At 37.8% G+C, this 28,000-nt stretch overlaps 1 protein-coding gene across 2 annotated transcripts; it reads right to left on the bottom strand.

Moving 5' to 3' along the window:
* Positions 1-3: 3 nt before the first annotated feature.
* Positions 4-27,990, bottom strand: rgs14b (regulator of G protein signaling 14b). Of its 2 annotated transcripts, none has more exons than XM_017492065.3 (15): positions 27,859-27,990; positions 24,582-24,603; positions 22,968-23,137; positions 19,245-19,337; positions 18,827-18,970; positions 17,411-17,590; positions 13,793-13,919; positions 13,625-13,677; positions 13,279-13,488; positions 13,105-13,181; positions 6,858-6,984; positions 2,639-2,720; positions 1,005-1,054; positions 648-750; positions 4-546 (listed from the first exon to the last, which is right to left on the bottom strand). In XM_017492065.3, the coding sequence occupies exons 1-15, from the start codon at positions 27,973-27,975 to the stop codon at positions 230-232; spliced, it is 1,872 nt and encodes a 623-aa protein (XP_017347554.2). In that variant the 5' UTR covers positions 27,976-27,990; the 3' UTR covers positions 4-229. The 2 variants fall into 2 exon arrangements, with proteins under 2 accessions (XP_017347554.2, XP_017347555.1); XM_017492066.3 differs by lacking the exon at positions 27,859-27,990 and adding an exon at positions 27,281-27,440.
* Positions 27,991-28,000: the final 10 nt, after the last annotated feature.

Here is a 28,000-nt window from a genome sequence, read left to right as displayed (position 1 = left end):
GTCTTTCTTAAAGCAATCAATATATATTTAACATTTGACAATCATCTTCAAATAAATACACTCTACTGAACACTGTGCTAATTCACAAGAACTGTAAACATCTCATCCCTTCCTCCAACCAAGTCCAAAAAGGTCTTTGAGCCAAGTGTCCTCCATTACCGAAGCAGCCTTCATGTTCAGAGCAAGCACTCTCAAAATAGAAATACATCCATTATGGCAGAGCTCCCCCTCATACCACTGTTTCCCGAGCTGAATTAGAACACTCATTAGTTAGCTTCCTGTCTACAGGCTCTGTGGAGCAATGTGAAGACATGGAGGAATTTTCCGCATCTCCTTTCGTGTTTGAATTGGGTTCTCCTAGACTTTCTGTGGACCTGAATGCCAGAGGATCTGCACTCCTTTGCTCCTCCTGCTGTTCCTCTTCTTCGTCGCGTTCCTCCAGAGGCAGCTGGAGGAAGTTAGGCAGAATCAGGTCCTCTTTTCTCAGGAGGCCACGCTGGTCATCGGCACTGCAGCCCTGAGCTCGGTTCAACAGCTCCACCAGACCTGTAACAGTTTCAGCCAAAAGGAGAGATTAAACATTCCAGCCTGAAGAATCCTACTGATGTACTATCTACATGAAGCAATTAATGAAGACTAAACCTTACCTTCCATATCATACGCTCTTCTCATAGCAGGGTTTTTCTGTTTGGGATTTGATCGATAAAAACTTGCGGTGCTCAGATCAACATCCACAGCGCCTCGGCGTGCCTGGGGAAATAAAGAAAGATTCTTATGACCTGTTACTTGATGGAGAAAATGTATTTCTAATATTTAAGAAACAAAATGGCAGTTGGTGTCTTTATTGAAATTGGGAAATAAGCATAAACAAATGTTTGACTGATCAGAGAATTACATGAATGACCATGGGTAAGGACGTTACTGTTTCTATTAAGGTGGCTGAACATTTGGCAATTAATTTCCCATTTCAAATAATAATTATTAGAATGTTTCCATCAATTTACCTGTAAAGCTGGGACAGGAGTTGTCTTAGAGCCAAGGACCTGGTCCATACCTGATCATGATAGATAAATTCATCAAGATATGTACTATAGTGAACAATTTCCATGTGAAAATCAAGAAGGGTTTCTTACTTTTGTAAAATACACATTAAGATGTGTCTGAATTTAAAGCATTTACTAAAAGTATACTAAAAGAGTATACTTTTTTTTTTTTTTTTACAAGAGTACAAGAGTGTACATTAGAGTCTACTAGACATGGCAGAGTCCCACATAACACAAATTCATAGAGACATGATATACACAGGCACTGGCCCTCTTGCATGGTGGGGACAATCCAGTCGTGACCCACTCATGCAAGAGATGAACAGAAAATGTTAAGAGACAATGCAGTCCAAGTAAGTGTGCATAGTGATGGAGGCAAGTCTGACAATGGATATCTCAAAGGATTCATGCTATGTGATAAGACCAGGGCAGTATCCCTTCCAAAATGAAACCTTATTGAGGTTCACATTCCAGACATTTTGTACATTATATGCTGTTCTAGTTGCTGAACCTTATACACAAAATGAACAATCTATTCTAAGAAAAAGACGTTACATACAACAATTCATTAGAAAGTTTGCATGTATTCTTTTCTAGTGTCTATATCTTAACTAAAACAGATGATTGGCCTCTAGTGGTTAGTGTGAATCACCATATATATGTAGATAATCTAGAGATGCACTAATACTAAATTTCTCAGCCGATACCCATAACCCGATTATTCAGAGTGATATCGGCCGATACTGATAGTTCTGCCTTTTACACCTTCTTTTAAATTAAAATAAAATTTTTCTCTCCATTTCAACAAGTTGTTTCACAGTAACTGGTCTCATAAACAGAAAACACATTACTCTAATTAACATTAACACATTAACTAAATTCTGAAGATTAAAGTAAGATTTCTTAACTTATTGAATGTAATTAATTCATATTAACAGAATTAATTGACTGAAATCTAAAAAACCTCCTGTTAGTCTCACATTCACTCACCACAAACAAAAGCATTTCTACTTCATCACTGAACATCAAACTGGTAATATATAATATATATTTTTTATATATATTAACATTAACTGGATATGAAATATACTACTCTACAAATATCTTTTTTCTATGTAATATATACTTTTTTGTCAACTCATCTTCATTTAAATCTGTCAACATTGTACTGGCGCTTTAATTCTGCGTGAGCAGCACAAAAAAAATTTTTTTGACTCAACGCTGAAACTCCCGCTTCTCTGCTGTAGCGTCTATTGTAAAATTTTATCAGTGCAGAGCTTACAAACTGCAGTTTTGTCATCATTCCACACAAGAGACATCAACTTTACACACAGCATGAATTCGATGTGTTTTCCTGCCCTCTTTTTTATTTGACAGGATATAATCAACCCTGATCGTTGGATGTTTTGGCTGTGAAAAATTGCCTTTATCGGCTGATACCGGTTATTGGCCGATACATCGGTGCATCTCTAGTATAAACCTTTAAAAATCTTTTCATAGCTAGTTACAGCCATGGGTAAGACTACTGTGAGAACTGGTCTACTATCATGATATCATGTTGCAGTCATTAGGATTGTGTGGCATGGACCAGATACCTTTTACTTTGTCCAGGGTTAGTGTCTTGCTGGCCAGGTTGGTGACGATTGTGTTCATGTTTATCAGCTCTTGGCTTCCTTTCTGAGAGAGCAAAGGTGACAGGATGAGACGTAAAGGAAGGGTTTCCACAAAACACTTCAAATATATGTATACTGTCATCATTTATGTTATAAGTGAAATACATACAATATGTTTCTTATAGAACCTCAGAAATCTAATAAACAGAAAAGTACACAGTCACAAAATAGTCTTTTTTGAGCTGTATTCAGATTGACACACAGATTATATTTAGGAGTTAATACTAAAATGTAGGCCCTCAGACGTAACTACAGTAAGCATTACTCAGTTATGCAGATATGAAGGAAACAAAGACATGTCTCAGTTATGCGCAATTCTGTCCTTGAATTCTAGTCAAGTTTTCTTTTGTGAAAAATCTCCAGTGAGGAAGAGAATCAAGTCCAGCACCACTATCTGACAGTTTGTTGTAACCAGAATATGTCACCCTTTAATATGTCTTGGACAATGTAAATACACATGAAAATTGTTGAGGGTAACATTTAATAGATTGATATTATATTATGAATGAATGAATTAATCATATGGATCTTCCCTGTAGGGGAAACATATTTGTTTGTTTGTTTGTTTTAATTTGGTGTCCACTGAGGAAATCAGAGTAAACAGGATATTAATTAGAGATGACACTTATCTCCAGGCACACAGATAATTACAATACATTTAAGAACTCGGTTTAGGCCTACTTAAACTGAGCTAAAGCAGTTGGCTGCTTGGTTAGTTTATCCATCAGACTGTGGACATAAGAAGCTCAAATTAACCTAAACATGCAGAAATAGCATAGTGTAATGGAAGCATGTCAAAAGTACATTGCGCACAAAAGAACATCTCGTAGTCGTATTAAATTGTGCATCCAGTTTACGACACTGTCAGAAGAAAAAAAAAAAAAAGGAATAATTTAGTTCACTGGTTCAAATCAGTGATTTGATCAGCTTTTATTACTGCTTAAGTGCAACACTTTCTGCTACTGCTACTTTTTTTCACTTCCTGTTCATGACGATAAGCCTTAAATATACTCAGCAAAAAAAGAAACATCCTCTCCCATTCAACTGCTTTTATTTTCAGCAAATTTCTTAACATGTGTAAAAATTGTATTAACATAAAAACATTCAACAACTGAGACATAAACTGAACAAGTTTCTCAGACATTTGATGAACAGAAATGGAATAATGAGTCCCTGAACAAAGCGGGGGTCAATATCAAAAGTAACAGCCAGTATGTGGTGGCCTCCAGCTGCTTTAAGTACTACAGTGCATCTCATCCTCTTGGACTGCACCAGATTTGTCAGTTCTTGCTGTGAGATGTTACCCCACTCTTCCACCAAGGCATTTGCAATTTCTCAATCACGTCTGGGGGACGTGAGCCTTGTACATGGTTACATGTACAAGGCTCTACAGTGTGACCAAGTACTTTGTGCGACTGTGAATAAATATTTATTCACACCGGTGCAAGTGACCTGTTCGGAGTTATATAATACAATCGGAATAAAAACTAAAACTCCAAAATGCATCTACACCGCACAACAGTTACTTTCACACTGCTTTTCATCACCTCAGTCAACCGAACAAGTGTGTAAATACTGCAAAGAAGCCATTATGATGAAAAGAGTAACTATGTACATCATCTGCTTCAACTTCCCGATCTCTCAAACCGCCATCTTTTATTGATCCCACAAAATGACCTGAACCTGTGACTGTGACCTGCTCGTGTAGACACAGCGGCTTGGGGAGGAGTAAATTAATAATAATGTTAACGCTTCAAAGTGGGTTTAATTCAAACTAATTAAATAATTAACTAATTATTTAATTATTTAATTAAGTAACTAATTAAATAATTCCTCACCAATCATATTCACGAGTAGCAACTGTTCAGAAGGAGAGCGTTGCTGCTCTGCTTCTCTCCCTTCACTAACTCTAATAGAACCTTCATTCACTTCATTTAAACTCACGGTGGCCACATATCACTAGAAAACCCCCCAAAAACACAATATTATCAGTAGACATGGCAACACTATCCTGGGGGAACCAATCTAAAAGGAACAACTGATAAATAAGCAAAAATAAAACTACTAAAATGTAAAGACAGAAAATGTGCGTAGTTATAAATAAATCATTAATTAATCTAAAAAAAAATAGATATTATAATAACTTCATAAAATATAAATAAAATGATAAATGAAATAATGTTTAATTACAATGGGTTGCATTTAATATCAATTTGACATTAAGCTTAGTTCGCTATTTCCTTAAAAGGCTATTAGCCTTTTTCCTAATATGGATCATTTTTGTGTTAGTCTACTTTTAATTGGGACTCTTTATTGTTTAAGATATTTAAAAATAAATATTTTATGCTTGTTTATTTATCAATTAACCAACAGTATTTCTCATTGCTATTATTTTAATTCATTTAACAGTGACCATGAGCAGAGAGCTTACATTTAACTGTTTATGACAGACCTCCTGATTAAAGCTTAAACAAGAAAAGATTGGTATCTGGATTGGTTTTGGTCGTAAAAATCCCGATCGGTGCATCCCTAATGAACACCATTAAACTAAAGCGCTTTGCATCTGATGGGTAAATGAAGTCACCTAATCACATCCTGTATGAGATTATTCAGATATATACACAATATACACAGAGTGGATCAAGAACTGACTCCAGCCCAGAACCATGACAGCGGAAAATGTCTAATAGTGTAGCTTTAAATATATTGAAGAGGATCAGAAGTCAAACACTGAACATTGATGTTTCTTGTATTTGTTTACAAGGTGGAATCGGTTAACAGTTGCTTTTTGCATACAGCCTGTAAAATTAACTTAAAATATTACATTTAGTTTATCAGAAGGTAAATTAATTTGTCATGGCTCACACTATGTTCCTAAATTCTGTCATAATTGACCAGCTCAAGTTTTCTCATGCCTTCTTGTGTGTTATATTTTGGTACATTAATGTTACCATCTCAGATAAATAAATAAAAATGAATGATAAAAAAAACCTAAACTTCAACTGTGCTCCTAAATTTTTGTAATAAAAAGTGTTCCTAAAAGAAATTGTTACCGTGGCGCCCTAATGTAATGTTCCACTGCAAGGACGATCAGCTGTCCTTCCTGTCTCCCTGTAGCACTGTCTTAGGCGTCTTACATTACAGACATTGCAGTTTATTGCTCTGGCCACATCTGCAGTCCTCATGCCTCCCTGCAGCAGGCCTATGGCATATTCATGCAGGTGAGGAGGAACCCTAGACATCTGTTGAAATGTCTCTTTAACGTCCTAATTTAGTGTAACTGTGTAAGCTGTGGCTCAGGTGGTAGAGCGGGTTGTCCACTAATCCTAGGGTTGGCGGTTTGATTCCTGGCCCACATGACTTCACATGCCAAAGTGTCCCTGGGCAAGACACTGAACCCCAAGTTGCTCCCAATGGCAAGCTAGTGCCTTGCATGGCAGCTCTGCTACCACTGGTGTGTGTGTGTGTGTGTGTGTGTGAGAATGAGAACCAGTGTAAAGCGCTTTGCAAAACCACTAAAGTTAAAAAATTGCTATATAAATGCAGATCTTAATTACATTAGTTGCCTACCACCTTAGTGTCTTAAGGACTCTTCTGCATGTGCAATAATTGTTATGATTCATTGAACAAGCATGAGTTTATAGATATGCAACATATTAGACCACAATTAGATCAAATGTTTATTTGAAGCTTTGTCTGCTTTTCATATATAATTGAATTCGTCTAAACGCTCTTTTTATTCTCTCTTGCTTTATGCTACAGTACAGCATAATCTTATTTTGCAACTGACAGGATAAAAAAATGCAGATCTCTTTGTCAGTATGTGTTTTCGATCCACTGATTTTTTTTTCAGGCTTAAAGGAAACGTCTCTTTAAAGGTGGTAGAATAGACACGTAAAAAAGAAAATAAACCTCCAATAGTTCAAAAGAATAGATCTGGCAACCTTGGAAGTGCAAACTGCATATTGGTAACGTTAGACTGGAAATTCAGTTTAAGCACAAAGCCCAGTACAGTATAAATATACACAACATCTGCATGTAACTTATGGACTTAAGTTGACAAATCCAAATACAACCTTTAAAAAAGCTTTGTCATGTGAAGGAATGGACAAACTTCCAGTCACTGGAAGGCAGTGCTCACCATAGTTACGAAGACATCCTGGGGCTGGAGACGGTGTTTTTGGAGAAGTGAAGCCAACGCCTCCTGTAGGGTCTTGTTGGATTTCACCACCATAGCCACACTCTTACCTGTGAACGCTACCTCCAGACTGGATAAGACACAATGTGCAACATTAATACATGCAAATCATCAGTGTACATAGTTAAAGAGATTATAAGTGGGATGAGATGCTGGGAGCCCAGAAGACTGTGTGTAACAAACAATAAATACATTATACAGACAATATACAATGGGTATAAGGTAAGACAACACACACAAGAGCATATAATAGGCCGCATGTACTGTATGCCTGCAGCATACCATATGGACAGGAAATGTTGCATATTCAAGAAGTGTAGAATTGGGCTCTTGAGTGGTGCAAGAGAAAACCAAGTTCAAATCCACAGCCTTCTGTGGCCAGGAGCCAAGGGAGCATAATCAGCCAAGTGGGCGTGACATACTCTCTACCTGTCAATCACAGTGACACAAGCCAATCATCATGTCTGTTTGTTCATGTTTGTGGAAGATGGCAGGTAGCACTTTCTTCCGAGTGTGTTACGCTGCCCTGTGACACAGCATGAGCACCTGTTCAGAAAGATGCGAATGGCTGGCTTTTCACGTGTCTTGGAGGAAGCATGTGTTCGGGAACACCTCCCCCAGATAGTAGTTGTCATATGATAGGGTAGAGCTGGCTGGTAGAACTTGGCAGATGACCAGAAAAGAAGTGCAATGTCAAGCAACAGGAAGTGAGTGTACCTCCAAGACGTATTTAGTAATCTATTTGCTAAAAGAAGACAAAAGAAGTTTAGTTAGTTATTCAGTTTTTCAAACCAAATAAATTCAAGGTCAATAGTTTTATATCTTTATTTACTTTAATTATCGATCATTTTAAATGTCAAATTTTGACCTTGAATTTATATACTTTGAAAAACTGAATAAATAAACTAAACTTCTTTTGTCTAGATGATTAGGCCATTATATTAGGTTGTGGTACCTGGGATGGCAGTGTAGTGTTAGCTTTGGTAGTTACATAAATCTGTGTTGTTGTTGGTGATTGTGGTGCTGGTGGTATTATTATTGTTGTTGTTGTTATTATAACTATAGCAATGAAAATCATGACAGAAGCAGAAAATAAAAGATAAAAATAAAGGTCCAAGGACCGACCCTGAGGACCACCATTATTTAACTCCTAAGCAAAGTAATCAGAAGCATGAAAATTCTTGCGCACAGAGCACAATTGCACTTTTGCCCATAATAGTTCTAATCAACAACCAACTGAGTCAGGTAAGCATTAATGTAACACAGCTTTGCTATTTTTGAGCACATCCTTGGAGATTAATGTGCATGTGGGCTCAAATAATAACGTGCTATAGGAACCTCAAGTGTTTAAGGACCATGTTAAGATTAGTAAAGACTGTGATGAGTGCTAATATCTGGCCCACAGTCATAGCAGACTGTTTGTTGGGTTTTATTTCACTGCACACATGGCTGAAAGACTGGTGCTTCCATTACAGAATCTGGCATTCAGACAGTTTTAATGTGTTTGGGCGGTATTTCATATGTTTGCCAGAATACATATTAACTTCAGATGCTATATTTTGCAATCTGATGATATGAACTAATCATTAAGATTTATATTAATATATTTATATTTGGCTTATAGCTTATAAAATTGGTCCCAGAAATTCAATTTCCTACTGCATTTTGTAGAAGTAATTGCCTTGCCAATATACATTGATCAGCCATAACATTAAAACCACCGGCCTAATATTGCATCCCTCTTGTGTCGCCAAAACAGCTCTGATCCGTCAGGACTCCACAAGACCTCTGAAGGTGTGCTGTGGTATCTGGCACCAAGACGTTAGCACCAGATCCTTTTACTCCTGTAAGTTGCGAGGTGGGCCTCCATGGATCAGAATTGTTTGTCCAGCACATCCCACAGATGCTCGATCAGATTGAGATCTTGGGAATTTGGAGGTCAAGTGAACACCTTGAACTGTCATGTTCCTCAAACCATTCCTGAACAATTTTTGCTGTGTGGCAGGGAGCATTATCCTGCTGAAAGAGGCCACTGCCATTAGGGAATATCATTGCCATAAAGGCGTGTACTTGGTCTGCAGCAATGATTGTAGTAGGTGTCAAAGTAACATCGACATGAATGCCGGGACCCAAGGTTTCCCAGCAGAACATTGCTCACAGCATCACACTGCCTCCACTGGCTTACCTTCTTCCCATGGTGCATCCTGGTGCCATCTCTTCCTGAGCTAAATGACGCACACACACCCAGGCGTCCACATGATGTAAAAGGAAACATGATTCATCAGACCTGGCCACCTTTTTCCATTGCTCCATAGTCCAGTTCTGATGCTCACAGGCCCTTTGTAGGTGCTTTCAGTGGTGGACAGGGGTCAGCAGGGGCACTCTGACCGGTCTGTGATTATGCAGCAAGTTGTGATGTACTGTGTGTTCCTACTCATTTCTCTCATAACCAGCATTAACTTTTCAACAATTTGTGCTACAGTAACTCTTCTGTGGGATTGGACCAGACGGGGTAGCCTTTGCTCCCCACGTACATCACTGAGCATTGGGCGCCCATGACCCTGTCGCCAGTTCACTGGTTGTCCCTCCTTGGTCCACTTTTGGTAGGTACTAACCACTGCATACTGGGAACACTTCACAACACCTGCCGTATTGGACATGCTCTGACCCAGTCATCTAGCCATCAGAATTTGGCTCTTGTCAAAGTCGCTTACATCCTTACGCTTGCCCATTTTTCCTGCTTCCAACACATCAACTTCAAAAACAGACTGTTCACTTGCTGCCTAAAATATCCCACCCCTTGACAGGTGCCACTGTAATGAGGTAATCAATGTGATTCACTTCACCAGTCAGTGGCTGATCCATGTACTTTGTAATACAAATACTGCCTGGTGTGTAATCACTGCCCTATAGGGAATGTTAGAATGTTAAAATGTTAGGAGAACTGCTTCTAGGATATATTTATTGAAATATTTAATAACAACCTTTTTTATATTAAATAATATATTAAATGTCCTGTATGGCATTGACACTGATAAATGTCCTCTTGCAGTTTCATTAATAATTACACCTTTAGCACAACACAATGCCTCAGTACTGACATTTCATAAAAACTAATCTGAATTATCAGCCAATGTCAACATTTTTATGTTTGGCAAAATATCAAGTCCTCGTTAAGTGTGTACTTTCTCTATATCTACCTCTTTAACATCTAATCCATCTAAGAGCTGGACAAAGCAGCTTTACTGCAGAGACACAATGTTCCCCAGATGGAGCAGTTCTGCCCTAAAGCATCTGTCTTGAGTGAACACTCACTATAGTTGAAAAGGTTACCCTGAATTACACTGGATGAGGAAGTGTGTAGCTGGCTCCAGACGCACAGAACTTAATATGCCGTTGTGGACAAAGATCTCAGTCTTAGTTACTGAGAGTACCACAGGGTTCGGATTTAGGTCCGCTGTAATTTACTTTATACATACAGTACATCATATTGATGATATGTTGAAGACTGTAAAATAAATGTATATCCTGATGGTACAACATTTTATTACACTAAAATCTTTCAATACTTTTCCACTCACCGAAATACATAAATATAAAAATAAGTAATATGTAAATATAAGCAGAAGCTATGAGTATATATTGTATTGTGGTTAAAAAAAAACATTACTGGATAGCTATATTGTTCAGTGATCTACTGTTTATGTTGAATTTGATGACCTTTTCTAATATTCATTTTATAGTTTCATATTGGATTCTCAAGCTGGCTAGATTTCATCAACCATGTTGATTTATACAGTATTTTATCAATCCTCCATCAATCGGGCAGTAATAAGACTCATTTGGCTGTTTGCATTTGCATTTTCACTGTCAACAAGGTAGACCTGTCAATCAAATGGTGTGTGCAAGAGTTTGCAAGGAACATAGAGTGTTCTGGAGGAAGTAAGAAACTTGTGGCAAAAACGGTACGGCGATCACAATCGCTAAGGACATTTTTCACGCTTGCTAAATAGGATATTTCACAACTACATTATTATCTTGCTTTGGGCTGAATGGAATCTTCACACACAAATGCAACTGCATATTTGAATTATGTGAGTTTGAAGTGACATTTTCTAATTAGCCGTTGAATTCGAGTTTGAATAAGGTCTGGAATGTGCTTTTATAACAAATGAATGAAGGAATATAGTCTGACGGACTTCCAAGTGGCACAAGAGAAAAGCATCACAAGTTTAAATCCTGACAATGCTACAGCCATTGTCCGTGTTCTCTACTTAGGAGGGGTGGCATGTTCCTCTGTCAATGAGAGTGACTATAAACAATCGTGGGCATGTACAGTGGGGGAAATAAGTATTGGATGCGTCAACATTTCCAGTGCAGTTATTCACATTAAATTTTCACCAGAATTTGGTATTATCTCAAGAAATCCACACATATAAAGAAATCCAAACATTAACGTCCATAAATGAATATAAATGTGTAATAAACAGGAATGACACAGGAAAAAAGTATTGAATACGCTAAGTTAAATGTATTCAATACTTAGTGGAGAAACCTTTGTTTGTAATGACAACTTCAAGACACTTCCTCTATGAAGAAATTAATCAGCTGCGGTATTCTGGTGTGATTTTGGCCCATTCTTCTAAACTTGTTGCCTTTAAATCTTGTTAAATTGGATTAAAGTCAGGTGATTGATTGGGCCAATCTAATGCCTTGATTTTTTTCTCTGAAACCAATTGAGAGTTTCCTTTGCTGTATGCTTTGGATCGTTGTCCTGCTGGAAGTCCACCCATGTCTCATCTTCATTATACTGGTGGATGGCAGCAGATTCTTCTCAAGAATCTCCTGGTAAAGGGCTCCATTCATCGTTCCTTCAATTATATGAAGTCTGCCAGTACCATGCGATGAAAAACAGCCCTACACTATGATGCTTCCACCTCCAAACTTCACTGTTGGTATAGTGTTTTTAGGGCAATGTGCAGTGCCATTTCTTCTCCAAACATGGTGTGTAGTATGACAGTCAAAAAGTTCAATTTTGCTCTGGTCTGACCAGACTACACTCTCCCAGTATTTCACAGGATTGTACAAATGAGATGTATCAAATTTTAAACTAGCTTCAAAATGCCTTTTCTTTAGTAATGTTGTCATGCAGGTGAGTATGAGCAGTGGAGTGCATTGCCTATTGTTTTCTCTGTGACGATGGTACCTGCTGCCTCCAAGTGTTTCTGGAGCTCTTTCTGAGTGGTCCATGGCTCTTGGGCTACTCTTCTGACTATTCTTCTGAAATCTTGCGAGGAGTTCCTGTGCATGACCAGTTGATGACGGAGTGATGTTGCTTCTACTTGTGGATAATGGCCCCAATGGTGCTTACTGGAGGATTCATAAGTTTTGAAATACGTCTGTATCCGATTCCATCAATATGTTTCGCAACAATAAGGTTGTGAAGGTCTTGGGAGAGCTTTTTGGTTTTACCCATCTTGAGATGTTTCTTGTGTGACATGAATAGCCTTTTTATAGATCATCAATTTGCTAACCTAGCTGATATTAATTTACACAGATAGGAGGTAGAATTACTTTCTAACTACTTATGGATTTCAGCCGGTTCCTTCCAGAATTGCTTTTTCTTAGCATGTTCAATACTTTTTTCCTGTGCCATTCCACTTTATTACGTATAACTTTATTTATGGACTTTATTGTTGTGAATTCTTTATTTTTTTGCGGATTTCTTGAGTTAATACTGATGTCTGGTGAAAATTTCATGTGAATAGCCTCATTGGAAATATATTTACTGAAAAAAATGTTGATGCGTTCAATACTTTTTTCCCCCACTGTATGTGGAAGACGGTAGATAGCACTTCCTATTCAGCTGTAACTTAATGTAGCATGAGTAAAAGATGCATTTAGTTGCAGAGGAAGGTGCATTTGCTTGGTAGCTATGTGGTAAAATGTGGTAAAAAAAAAAAAAAAAATCCCCCCAAAAAACCATTGCCAGGCTGTTTCATTATTGGGCAACCTGAAGGTTTAACTCACAACAATCTTTTTACATTGATTCCTCTGTAGGAATGGCACTATGACTTGGATCTACTTTACAGGAGCAGTTGTCTGCCTTCTCTGGTAGAGCTTCTTGTTATCCTATTAGCTCAAGAAGTTAATAAGTAACTAAAAGTTAAGGCAGGGTGTAAACACTCACGCAAAAGTCACTCGCAGCTCCAGAACAACCTGCTGGTCCTTTAACACCGAGCTATCTTGGTCCAGAGAAAGTGGTTGCTGTGGAATTTTAGATCATGTTAGCACAACAACAAGTTAGCAAAACAAAGAGACTGTAAAACAGAGCACCTGAAGATGAGGAGTAGAAAGAACCCACCTTGTCTTTCCCCTGAAGGTAGATGATGATGTCGGACAGAGGAAGTCCTCTTTTCTCACACAGGCCTGTGAGCATGCGACGAATAGTGGTACCAGGTCGGGCAGGGGTCAGCGAGGCTGTGCCATCAGGCAAAAACACGCAGCAGTACTTATCGGCCATGTTCTTTAACTCACTTGCAGAGTCAGTGGAACGAGCAATTAACTGTTCCACCTGCACCAACACAGACACACACACACACACACACACACACACAGATGTCACAGCCTATAAAGACTCACTCAACAAACAGTTATGATTTCTAGAATGTAGGATATTGTTAGATAAAAGGAAATTCATGTCAGGCCACCTCTGCACTGTGAAAAGATCCAGGTCTCCCAGGCCTCCCAGTCATTTGTGATTCTGTAATGAAATATAGATGAGCAAATCACACCTTGATTAATCACACCTTGACTAATCACACCTTGACTCTCTAGCATGTCATATGCAGTCCTTGGTCTTTTAAAGTATCTCTCACCTCCCCAGGATCCTCTCTTCTCTTTGCGCTTCTCCCAGCTTATCTTCCCTTGCAAGGTGATTTTCCTCCTCTCTACCACATCATCTGTCTCTCCTCCTGCAGTCTTACCTAACTTGACTTTTGCTTTCTATAAAAACAGGTAATTTTGCTAATCAGTGCAACAAAACAAACAGTGGCAGCCCATCCATAGGGCTAGATAAGATACTAACATTCAACAAATCTTAATCTTAATAAAGTCCTCATTCACAACTCCATTCATTTTAAATTCTGTTGAAATACTATTTACTAGAGTTTGGGTACTCTATCCAGGAGTCCAATTATGAACGAACTCGGACTTGTCAAGCACTCTGGTAAATTTGTACTGGAACTTGACACGGACTCTGTAATTTTGGACTCGGAAATTTTTCAGAGTACAGTCGAGTCTGCATCATGTGTAACATGAAAAGAAAGATAGAAAAATAAATAACAACATAAAATTAAGATAACAAGAAATTAATGAATGTCTCCCTGCCTGACCAAGCAGCACAGAAAGCCGCCTCATCATGCAAGTACCAAATGGACTCTATGCACGATCGATTCTACGCTTTGTCTCGGCCAGCTCAGTTACATCCTGTGCCACGCCAGAAGCCGTTTTCGCTATTAGCGATATCTGTGTGAAGGAGAGTATGACATATTACACTCACTGTTTTCAAGAGCTTCCCCAGATTACCGTGAATGACATTAATTGTAGTGTAAGGCAGTCAGCTGTTACACCCAACAGTAAGAAGGAGAAGGGCTTCAAATTATATATTTCGAGTTACATCGACAACTTATATCCGACTAGCGAATCTAGCTAAGTATCCGTTTCTGACAGTTCATACCTGTCTTTGTATTATTTGAATTTGTTCATCTAATTAAAATTGACTTTATGGGCCATTCTACAGAATTGGTGCAAACTTCTGTCCCACAACCAAAAAACCCATTTTAAAAGCATTTACGAATATCCTTCTATTATCTATTGAAACCCACAATAATATTTCAAATATCAGTAAGCTTAATATATATAAAATCATAATTTATTGGGAAATTTCAATTGGGAGGGGGCTGTCCCGAACCATAACCCCTAAATTTCAACTTATGAAAATGATATTGAAATCATTTTTGCATTTTATTCCATTGTTGTTTTTAAATATATCTTTTTGATTTTTTTTTTAAATGTGAAGTTTAAAAAAAATAATTATATTTTCTTTGTACATCATGAAACTTTATGTAAAAAAATGTGTCCCCCATTTTCATGTCACTACCGAAACAGTGTATGTTTTAGTCCACTGGCTGAGACTGATTTTAACTACACCCCTACATTTTTGATCTGGAAACATTCCTGTGTCCCTCTCTCTCATAGCTACATGGTGAGTAGATAGGTCCCATCGTTTTGAGGTAAAAGGCTAAAAATCTGTGTGTAACATGAAGGAAAGTCACTACCAATCACCTTTTTTCTGCAATTAAGCAAAGTTTGTTGGGTATTATTCCATAAAGATAATCTCATTAGGTCTTAAAGAGTCTAATAAGTCTAATAAACCTGCTGCTGTCTGTGTCATTAATGTTCATCAAACAACAAAAGACAAAGAGAAAATCACTCACTCACTGACTGAATAACTTCAGTAAATATAATAAGAATCACTGTATATGGCACACAGTGAAGTCTATTTTATTTTACATTTAATTGTTTTATTCAATCTCCGTAGTACTTTTTACTTGAACACTACTGATAGACCTCCCTGAGAAATAAGATTGTAGTCATATCGCCCGCCCCTAAACATTAGCATTTGCTGATTCCAGTCTTGTATTTCACATAAAATGTGAAATGTACTTCTTAATGTAGGAAATATTATAAACCCTGCTGATAGGGATTTTCTTTTTTCATTTTAGGAATTAAAATGAAAAAAGTTACAAGAACAGAGCTGTGTTGAAATGAGATTGTTGTCATTCATAGACAGATTAAAAGCAGTAATAAAGCATGAAGCTTGTTATGACATGCTGCTAAATGTAACTCTATTCTGTACTCTCTCTCTCTCCGCCTATATAACTCGAACTGGAGGACAAAATAAAGTGTGATATAACAACAAAACAGCTATATTTGTATTTTCATACACTTGTAATATAATAAAAGTTCTACATGTACCTCTATATCCCTTTCCAGTTTCACCGACACTATGATTTGATAGGAAACTAGTTGAGGTGCAGATGATATGAAATAAAAATATTAAATGTCAGTGGTAAAATGTAACATGGTATTTCTTGTTACATTTATGTTGCCATTGGTTTATGAAGGTTAAAATTTTAATTTAACAGCTCAGTGTTGAGTTTACAATTGCAATTTAAATTACTTTCTGGACTCGACCATTAAAGACTCGGACTCGATTGGTTAAGGACTTGGTCTCCACTTGGACTCGACAAAGGTGGACTAAGACCCAACACTACTATTTACCTGTTTTATAGATTTTTAAACAAGTGTCTATTTGACTGATATAAGCTGATGTTCCATTGTTTTGTTAACCTTTTTAGAAGTGGGAACTGTAACAAGCATTAATAGAGGCCCATTGGGGCAGGAATCACACGTTGAATTTCTTATGAATAATCCGTTGAAACTGCCATCTACAGTATATATTCCATAGTTTTCAGTCTTTAGCATGTTAGAACAGTTAATCTACATTGTTATCTCACTAGTTATGTATCTCTCTAGGTTGTTAACCATCATAATTGTACCAATTGCTTAAAAAATTGTGAGATTTCAACAAAGCTGCGACCAAAAATTTTGCACATCTATTTGAAAGACTGACAAGCTAATTTCTTTAAAAATGAGGCAAATTAAACAGTGAGGTGACGTCTCATCGAAGGGAATTCAAAATTCAAGTCTTGTCAACTCTGAACTGCCTATACAGTGTTACTCGTGGGGTAACATTTCACTGGCCTATAGCATAGGTCAAGTGAGATAACCTCTGGACCTAATTTTGTTTGATGCTACAGTGGGATTCAAAAGTCTGAGAACACTGCATATTTTTCAAATTTAATATAACAATTCTCATTACAAATAATATTTGTAATGCATTATGGCATGGACTCCATAAGTTTGTGCAAAACCTTATGATCCATTTTAGATCAAATCTGTCGGCATGTCATTTGAAAATGTGACTGTTTGTAGAAAGCCGTCAATATCACACATTTGCTTACATTTAAATAGGGACCTAGAAATAGTGCAGAATCTTGTATATAAAATATTCAAAATATTGAACATTTTCATTCTTTGTTTGTTTGTTTGTTTAAAAATGAAAATAAAAATAAAAACTTCTATTTTCCTTTTTTTTTTTTTTAAATCCCAGATTTTCAATGTGGTCTCAGACTTTTGGTCCCCACTGTAGTATGTTGTCATTAACATCACCCTGTCCCACCAAAATCAATGGTCATGAGCCACTCCAATTATATAAAAAAAATCAAAAATATATATCTAGAATAAAATTTTTGTAGCTTCAAGGTTTCTATTCACTTCTGAATGAGAATCCACATTGATATCATATTACCCAGGACATACAGTACTGTATGTACTAATCTCATACTGTAGCTTATTGCTTTATCTTATACCTCTTTCAATTTCTGCTGCTCCCTGGTTGCAGGGCTGCTGTGTCTGGTGGTCAGGGGGGGTTTAGGGCACTGGCCGAGCTCTGGCAGGGATCTTCCCTCCACATTAGCCAGCATGCAATTTTGATAGAGCTGTGAGCGGACGAAGCGAGTGTAGCTGTCAAACTTCATCAGCTTAAAGATCTGTGGGTAGATGGAGAGATGAAGAAGGAAAAAAATGGTTAGATGGTCAGATTATGTCTAACACAGTTTTATTCTTATTATATCATCGATACTGAATTAAGACTGGTATAGGAAATGTTTTCGCATTGTCTGAAGGAATTCAATATTAAAACATAACACTGTAAAAACCTGGTGTAAATGTGCAGTATTTATTTTGTAGTAAAATACTGTTTGGTATGTTACAGGCTTGTACGGTAAAGGATTGCGCAATTAGAGCAGTGCGTTGGTTTACAGTAAAATACCAGACAATGCGTCCATAGTAGCGTTTTAGGCAGGAGTGAGAATTGAAAACTGGTGGATTGGTTCTTTGTGCCCTTTAGTTAAGCATTTTTAGGTGAACACAGACCCTCTTTGGTGTAGTGTAAGTTTATACTGTATGCTTGCTGAATTAGCAAAATCATAAGGGAAGTGGTGGCTCAGCGGTTAAGACCTTCAGAATTTCATGAGCTCACATCCCAGTACTGCCAAGCTGCCAAATCTGGGTCCTCAAGCAAGACGTTTAACATTGAACTGCTTAGTTGTAAGTTGCTTTTTATAAAAGCGTCAAGCAAATGTAGTTTTATATAAGGTATATTTTAGTTTATACTGTAATTTGATCTACCAGTTTTTGCAGTAAATGCACTATGCTTCCGTTAAATTAATGTAAAATCCTCTTTCAAAACCATCCAGACATTTTACAGCATATTACTGGAAACATACAGTAACAGTACAATAATTACCTGTAAATAGATTACAGTATTTTATCGTAAGTATGGTTTACAATTACTAAGACCTTTGCATTGTGGGAAATACAGTATTTACAGGGTTGCATTTCTATGTTGAAAATGCGCATAAAACATGGTATAGGAAGTTCTGAGTAAAAGGCAGACCCTATTAACACCAGAGATTAACAGGAGTCAAATCTAATCCTGTGTATCAGTGCTCCAGTTGCTCTGTTCTGATCATATCGCTGTTATCTGACAGGTTTAAGCAGTCTGTCACGACAGTGTAAAAGCACTTAACAGTTCTAAAAAACAGCAAAGGTTGAAGAACATCAAAGAAAAGATAAGACACCTCCACAAGAATGAGGAAAAAGTGTCGAATAGGGGCTTCTTTCAATGTAACTGAAATAGCAATGTGTGGTATGAACAGGTAATGCAGGTTATACTGTGTACGAAATTATGTATATGAGTCTAAGCATGTTACTTCATCCAATACCTGTTGCTGAGCTTTTTGAAAGATTTCAGGATGAGGCTGCTGCATATCCTTTTCATCGACTCGAACCTTGTCGTCAATATTGATAGGACTGCTGGCACATTTGGACAGGTAACTGTTGTAGATTGAGAGAGCCTCCCTGCTCAGCTAAAACAGCAAAATGAAGCAAATTAGCCAACTGGAATTAATCTGAATATTTCTCTTACAATATTGTAATATAGGAGAACAATGTACTCATATCTTATAATATTACAGAAGAAGTGGAGGGTGATGGCGAAACAATACATCCTCTGAGACATGTGAAGCCAGCCAACCACATCTTTTCAAACTGCTGCTAATGAAGCATGACAGGGAAGCGTAATACACTCAGAGGAAAGCTCTAACTACCCTCTTCCGCATACATGAGGTGACAGTAACGTACCTTTTCAGTATTATTGGCTGGTATCTTGCGGAAATTCTCACACGCCAGCCAGAAAACAATATTCTCCACACTGACCTCGGACTTCAAAAACTCCTGTAAATTATAATAAACCAGATTTACATTACAGATTATCCATTATATACAGCCATAATACATGATCTCTAAATAAATAGTGTGTGCAGCAGTGCATAATCAGCTTCAGCATAAATAGAATTTAACATGCTTCACATTTGTTGGCTGAAAAATGTAGTCTTGGTTGTACACTGAACATGTTTTCTCCCCAACAGCAATCTGCACACCTCCACACTCCTTGACAATTAACATGACTCATAATGTGGGCTGATTCCTCTTCTCAAGCTTTTGGGAAAAGGCTTCTCATTGAGTACATAAAGTGGCACAAATGTCCTGAGGCTTGGCGAGCAAATATGTATTAATCTGTGAACTGAAAGAGTCACTGAAGTGAGTCGATTGCCTCAGCAGGGAAGCCGGCTACTCTTAACATCTCAGTTCAAAACTAACACACCATCAAGTGGTAAAGTATGGAGAAGTGCATCATTTAGAAATCCAGTATTGACTCACTTTGAAGAGGAAGCTTTCTTAGCAAGTGTTCTGTTCACTTCGAACGCTCCCTTCAAAATGAATTAAACTGATTGATCTCCACTTCCTGCTGGTAAATGTTCTTTTTACGGTCATAAAATTGGTCCAGATTAATGCATGGTATATAAGATGCATTTCCTTTCTACTTCATTGTATTCAAAGAACCAATGCTCAGCTAAACCCACACTAGAGGGACTTGTGCAATACAGGTACTTTCATGGTTTACTGGGGTTCCTGATAGGGCCATAGGGTTCTGGAAGGTTCCAGTTAGAGCAGTGGTTCTCAAAGCGTGGTCTGGGTTACAGTAGTGGAAGTCAAAAGTCACCATTATCAATACTATTATACTGTATTTATTATTTAGCTGTTATAGCTTATTAGCCTGTTTGATTGGCTAAAAAACAATTAGGCATATAAATTAGGGGTACAGTTAGGAATATAAAGCTCTAGGGCTCCAATAAACAGCTAAAATACTGTATTATTGCACACATGTACATAATAAGCCTAATATTTGTGTAGTTCTTCATTTGTGTAGTTCCGTGGAGTTTACTTCATAGTTAAAGATGTCTCTGGCTCCGAAATGATTGAGAATCACTGAACAATGAAATAAAATTGTAAAAATAAATGGTTGCTTTAGGTTCAATGTAATATAGTGGGTAACATTTTACTCAAACGTAGTGTTTATAGGATTGTATAAGCCATTCATGGCAACTGACTGTCATTCATTCATTCCTTCATTCATCTTCAGTGACCTCCTGGTCAAGGTCACAGTGGATCAGAGGCATATCCTGGGAAAAATGGGTTAGAATATGCCCTAGATGGGACACCATCAAGACACACACAATGCACTTCGGGGCAATTTATTGTAGCCAATCCAACCACCGAATTGTTTATCGGAGGTAGGAGGAAACTGGAGAACCTTGAGGAAACCCATGCAAACACAACTAGAACACGCAAAGCTTTTCACAGATAGTAACCTGAGCTCAGGATCGAACTCGGGACCCTGGTGCTGTGAGGAAGAAAAGCTACCCAAGCTACCATGCTTTCATCAATTTTAATGTCAAGTTGAGATGACACCAAGTGACATTTTTCTTGTTGTTGTTGACGTAACGGTTTCCGGGCTGACTTTCACATGAGAAAAGCTGTGAAAACTGACTATAGCTCAGCGGATGCCAGTGACAAAATGCTAATAATGTGATAAAGCTTGACAAGTGAGGTTTAAATTAGAAACCTCAGACCGATGTGAGCCTAGACGTGAGCATAAAGATGTTCTGTTCTGTAGTGTCTCCGAACGCAGCACTTGGAGGGAATAATGTCAACATTAAAAAAAAAATAAAAATAAAAAAAACCCTGCTCTATACATAGTGATGGTTTTAACAATGACAGTGATTACTCATTTGGAACCATCTTACAATGGCGAGACATGTCTCTGGGTCTAAAGTAAAGTGCATCACTTATTCCTGCTTAGATTTTTTTATGAATCAACACTAACAGCATCAAGTGGCAAATTGTAGACAAGTGCATCATTTAGAAAGTCAGTATTGACTCATTTTGAAGAGGAAGCGTTCTTGGCAAGTGACAAGCAAAAAAGATAAAGCACATTTCTTATTCCTGTTTATAAGACTTTTATGAATACTTAAGGCAATGTTATGACACAGTAAAGATGAGTTCTGTCTATTTTCTCTAGCCCTAAGTGAAAGTGTATTCATTTTCTTGTATATGACATTTTTAAGAATATTTACGGTACTGTCATAACATAGTCATGTGCTATATTTTCTCTAGCCCTAATTTGAAGTGGATTATTTTTCCCTCCATTTTCTATATCACTTATCCTTCAGGGTCGCAGGGAACCTGGAGCCTATCCCAGAGAGCATCAGGCACAAGGAGGAGGTGCCAACCCACTCACACCCATTCATACACTACGGACACGCCAATCAGCCTACAATGCATGTCTTTGGAAAGGGAGAGGAAACCCCCGCAGCACGAGGAGAACATGCAAGCTCCGCACCCACAGGGCCACGGCAGGAATCGAACCCCCAACCCTGAAGGTGTGAGACAAACGTGCTAACCACTAAGCCACCATTCGCACATTATTTTTCCCTACATACAAATTTTTTATGAATACTTAAGGCAGTGTTATGACAGTAATGACAGCATTATGGCCCTAAATTAAACTGCTTTCTCTTTTTTTGCCATATAAACACCCATAGCAAAGCCTTGACACTATAATGACAGGGTTATGCATATTTCCTCTGACCCAAATTAGCTTTTGATGTTTGACATTCTAGTCATCATCACATCATACATGGAAAATGCCCTAACATAATATTACATCAGCATCAGGATGAAGTGAGGTCGATTTTTGTTATTAGCTTCACATTTCATCAAAAAAAATTGCTGGCAAATCATAGAATAAGCCTTTGTAAACTATCCATATCTTATGGAGGGCTTATGCAGGTATCATGTAGCCCTATGAACACTATCCTTAAGTCAAGTATTAGCAGAATGACCTCCAGTTAGAACCGTTGTAACTATTGTATTACTGAAGTTATAGTGCAAGATATCGTTCATGCCACACCAAAAAAATGTTTTGCAACTGCGTGGCACAATGGGAAGGCTGGAGTTTCTAAAGCATCTCTATAACATTTCCAGTCACATCACCAATTTATCCATACATCCATCCAGCCATCCAACCATCCAGCCATTTTCCATACTGTTTATCCTACACAGGGATGCGGGGGAGCCTGGAGCCTATCCCAGGTGGGGAACACCCTAGACGAGGTGACAACCCATCTCAGGGCACAATCGGACACACATTCACACACTACGGATAATTTGGAAATGCCAATCAGCCTACAGCGCATGTCATTGGACTGGGGAAGGAAACTGGAGTACCTGGAGGAAACCCCAAAGCACAAGGAGAACATGCAAGCTCCGCAAGTGCACACAGGGTGGAAGCGGGATTCCAACCCCCAACCCCGGGGGTGCAGGTTAAACGCGCTAACCCACCGTGCCCACCCCCCAACAATTTATCATGACAAGATAATATAACATTTTTTGGATAATTTTTTTTTCATTCTTCAGTAAAATCTGTTTGGCAAAGACACCAGTCGGAGGTCTTGGACTCACAGTGAAGTAGTGCACTCCCAGTGGATCTTCTAGCAGCCTCTCAAAGCTGACAGCCCAGCTGGCCACCCGACCCACCCCGCTGGCCCTGCTGCTCGGCACACTGGGAAGGCTGGAGTTACTGTTGGAGCATTGTGTGCCTGTGCGCTTCACCGGCTCCAGTGCATTCAGCTCTGACGATAAGAGAGATATGTCAACTCAGTGCTCATTTTTCACTGCAGTTAAGATGACATAATTTCAAAATGGCTCTTATTCGACCCCTTAACCGCATAACCCTTTAACCCCTTAAACCCCATTTGGCTTCTTATTCATTTATTCATCAATAACAACAACAACAACAATAACAACAACGACTTTTCCTGCAATTGCAGTGAATCTATACAGAAAGATATATAGTTACAAGAAGGAGAAGTGCAAACCTACACTGGCTGAGAGGTCTTAGAGGGCTTAAGGCTGTGGATCTCAAACTGGGCTCTAGTCAAGTGGTCTGCCATTTTGTCTTTTTTATTTTATTATTATTTTATTTCAGTGGTGGACATCACAAGCTGACATGATCAAAATGATACAAGTGACAAATAGAATGTAATGACAACTTATAAAAAATTTTGTTGTTTTTTTTTAAATTAAGTGGTAAATTGTGTTTAAAAGTCATTTTTTCGGCTGAGATTATAATAATGACATTTTATTTCCCCAATGGTGATAAACATGACTGTGATTAATATAATGTGAGTCACTTAAAGAAGACTTTTTGCACCATAGTGCAAACTAGGCCATGCAGCTTTGTTATACATTTCTCGTCATTTCTTTATGATATTTTGATTCGAGCATACTGAGTAGGGATGTTTGTGATTTCGTTTGGGGAAGTAATCATTAAAGTTGACAGCTATAAAAATGAGCTTTAAGCGTTTAACATGAGCCTGCTTTGTTAAGTCTGACATTAACAGAGTTCAGTATGTCGGAGCCATTACAATGGTATAACACTACATCTTTCAACAATGAGATTATGGTTTACATGATAACCTCAAAGATGTATAATGGAAGTACTACAGTAGTGCTATGGTAGTACAGTAATGTTAGTACTCAAGCATACTGTATGAATCCATTTCTGGGGGATCGCTTGGTTTCTTTTAGCTCTACCAGACTTCCAGTCTTTCTGCCATTATCTCCTACACATTCATAATGAACTAACGGAGGAAGTCATTGTGGTAACACCTGCACCCCAAACAGGATGTAAACAGGTCAATGACAGACTAAAAGGCTCATACTGTGACAGTGTTCTGTGCGGATGTCACATGTGAAACACAAAAACACTGTGTGTATTCTACGCAGTAAAAAAAAACAAAATAAAAATCACATATCCATAGTCACATTGAGAACTGACATGTAGGCTCAAATGATGTCCTCCAACTTTTAAAAGGGCTACTAATCAAATTATAACAGTTCAAATATATAAATGTTTACTTAAGTTCAATTCACGTCATACAAACATACATCACTCTCTCATGAGCAGTATTAGAGTTAATGATTTGCTGATGATTTTCCTAGTAAAGTGGAAGTACAACACAGGGTATTCATGCTGTTTGTTCATTGCTAATGCATTATTAATTCATAACTCACCTCCATCTGAGACAGCCAGAGTCTGTAGGTGGGGAGAAAATTACAGTGGATAAAGTGAGACGAGATTAGATGAGTCACAGCTATATGTCAATGTAATAATTGTAGTCATCAAACTCATATGAGCATCGCACACTATTGTTGTTCTCAGAAACACTCAGTTTAGTATAGACGCACTAATACAAAAAAAATCACTACATTTCTGGGGTGTTTTTTTAAAAGACTTTGAGCTTCTGTTAATGTCGTAGCCACAAAGTGGATGAATGAAGAGACAGAAAGTGAGCAAGACAGTAAGAAAGGGCAGAGATTATAATGGGATAAGGATTAAAACAGGTTTCATACCAAATCCGATTCAACAATAAAAATGGCCTATATGGAGCTTGGAAGCTGATAAAAGTGAATATTTTAATATGAATTTTGTATATTTTCTCATATTATATACACGTCACATTAAATTAACTTTTTTATTAATTTTTGTAATTAACTTTTTTTTCACTGTGTATTAAATAAATGTAAATTTTTTGGCAATATTGTTTCTTTGTTTTGATCTTGCTCGGGGTAAGACTTGGCTTTAAAATCATATATTTTGAAATCATGGGTTACAGCTCTGAGATTAAAAAAAACAAACAAAAACAACAACGAATAAAAACAGAACCCTAAATACAGTACAAATCCAAATCTTAAAAATTTTATGGAAATTAGTCTAAAGATGAATCATCCTGGATTTCCAGCGAAAAGTAGACGCTTTCAAAATGGTCAAACTCTGAAAGCAGCCATCTGCCACACTCATGTCCATGAAGTGAGGTCTGATGACATGGAGTAAAGTTAAGTGGAGTCAGAATGGAAGATATTAATCCTGATGAGATAAGTGTATCTAAATTCCTATTAAGCAAGTAACTTTGGTTAGGTAGCTGCTAACAATTGCCAGCAAACTAACTTTAGTGTAGCCTGATGCTGAGTTCCCGGTGTAGTTGGAACTTGTAATTCTGGCCTACAACCAGTAAAAGTCACAGAAAGCTTCAAATTTCAACTCGTCAACTTGAGGTAGTTTTCTCAACTACCAGTTCTTTCCCTGTTTACAGAGTGACATCAAATCACCATGGCTGCTCACACTGCGAACAGTGTAAAGTGCCCATTCTCTACTTTTAAATTACTTTATAGCAGTATTGGCTTTTGATCAGTTAATATACAGTATAGACACAGTACTTTACAGTACAGTACTACTGTTTTGAGCAGGTACTCATCAATGTTAGTGTTATCACTAAAATTAGCTGGCTAGCATGTTGCTAATACTTCTCGCTATAGTCCTATTGTCTGCTGGTGTTTAAATTTTTTAGTCCAAAATGTTGCATGTATGTTTGAAGTTTGACAAAATCGAACAGTACAGATACGGAAATACAAGCAAAGCGATATATCAAGCAGAGAACAATACAAAGTAGTGCGATCATACAAGATTTTTAACTGCTTGCTAAAGGATCAAAGTGCACAGAGTATTTTTTAGGGGAAAGTTAGGGGTTTGTTAGGTGTTCATGGAAGAGGTGGGTCTTTAGCTGTTTTTTGAAGATACGGATGGATTCTGATGTTCGGATTGAGGTTGGAAGTTCATTCCACCACTGAGGGACAGTCATTCTGAAAGTTCTGAAAAGGGATATCGTGCCTCGCTGAACCGGCACTACCAGGCGTCAGTCATTAACTGATGGCAGGTTGCAACAGGGAACATAAACCTCAAGGAGTGTATTGAGGTAGGGAGGTTCTGTTCCAGAAAACGTCTTGTATGTGAGCATCAAGCCCTTGAATTTGATGCGGGTGGCTACAGGAAGCCAGTGGAGGGAGAAAAAGAGGGGTGTAACACAGGTGCTTTTGCGCTGGTTTAAAACAAGGTGTCTTGGAGATGGCTGGGAGGCTCAGGAGTAGTGCACTGCAGTAGTCCAGTTTTGAGATCACAAGAGCCTCGACTAGTAGCTGTGTGGCATGATCAGTGAGATAGAGTCTAATTTTCTTGATGTTATACAGAATGAACCTACAGGACCATGCAGTTGTTGAAATGTGGTCTATAAAGTTCAAGTGGCCATCAAAAGTCACCCCAAGGTTTCTGGCTATGATATGGCTGGGTATGTTTTTTACAGGCAAGACTTTCTTGAAAACAAAGAAAAGGTGACAAAAGGGTAAATTTGTTAAATGTGCAATGGATAGTACAATAATTTTATCTTCATTGACCTGTATATAATCCCAATAAGTTTTTGTCAGCTTCCAAGATTCATATAACTGCACATTTATGTGTTTTAACTGTCTAAGTCCAATACAAAAGGCCTAAAGAAATTGAGAACTAGCCAAAGAAAAAAAAACACCAGAAAAATTCTCCAAATAACCGTAGTACATCGTTGAACTAACAAAAGCATGGAATAAAGCTAATGTCTGCCAATCAGTTACAGTAAGAAATTCACCACACAAAGGCTGCTTAGCACTTAGTCTTGAAAATGTATGTAAAATATATGGAAATATATTAGCTAGTGATTAAACACAAATTAAATGAGCACCATTCCTGACCACATCACCATATCTGTTCACTAATCAAGTTTCTTTCATCCAAATAATTATTCTTCAAGCTGATTTTCACACAGACTAGTTGCGATAATATTCTCATATACAAAAGCACTTCACATTCGCATGCCCAGAAACAAATGAGACCTCTCGAATCCTACCTGTCCACCAGCTGCACCGACATCACTCAGTTTCAGAGCCATAGTCTTAGCACAAGAAGAACTTTAGGTACTTTACAAAAACATGAGTTGTCTTTGATATTTGTCTGAACTCTGTCGCCTATGACTAAAATGAAACTTCTTGGTAGACCAGGAAGTCTTGCTATAGCAACATGCCACAGGAGGAAGTGTGTGTACTTCAGAGAATAAAAATGCTTCTGCGAAACAACTTTAGTGCTGGTCATTGTTTTATAATTAGCAAAGGAAACTGTATTCAGGCTGTCAAAAAATTCTTACATTAGGCATAGTGAACACTTAATCGCTATTAAAAAGCATCAAGAAATTTCCAGATTCTGGTTCAATGTAAAAATAAAGACTACAAAAGCTCTGAGGGACAAAAAAAGACCAGAAATTAGAAAGGTTCTTTAAAAGGAAAAAAGGCTGCATTGTACTACTGTTAGGACCAAAAAAAAAATTTCAACTTCTCAGAGAATTACTACCACAAGCTTATCTTCTGGCGGTAACACTGAATATTTTACAGCCAACAGAACAGCTAAAGGTTTACACAAAGGCTTCTTTACCTTAGTGAGGATGAGAGGCCTGCTCGACGTCAGCGTGTTGTGTCTCCCCAGACGTCTACGTAGAGAAGCACGCAGGCCAAAGTGAGACAACCCTCTGGTGATTTCTTGGAAAGGCATGGCTCTCTGTAGGAAAAGATCTCAA

The sequence above is a fragment of the Ictalurus punctatus genome, chromosome 18, assembly GCF_001660625.3.
Source record: "Ictalurus punctatus breed USDA103 chromosome 18, Coco_2.0, whole genome shotgun sequence".
NCBI classification, from domain to species: Eukaryota; Metazoa; Chordata; class Actinopteri; order Siluriformes; family Ictaluridae; genus Ictalurus; species Ictalurus punctatus.
Note: the sequence above shows the minus strand (reverse complement) of the source record. Positions and strands in the feature narration are given on the sequence as shown.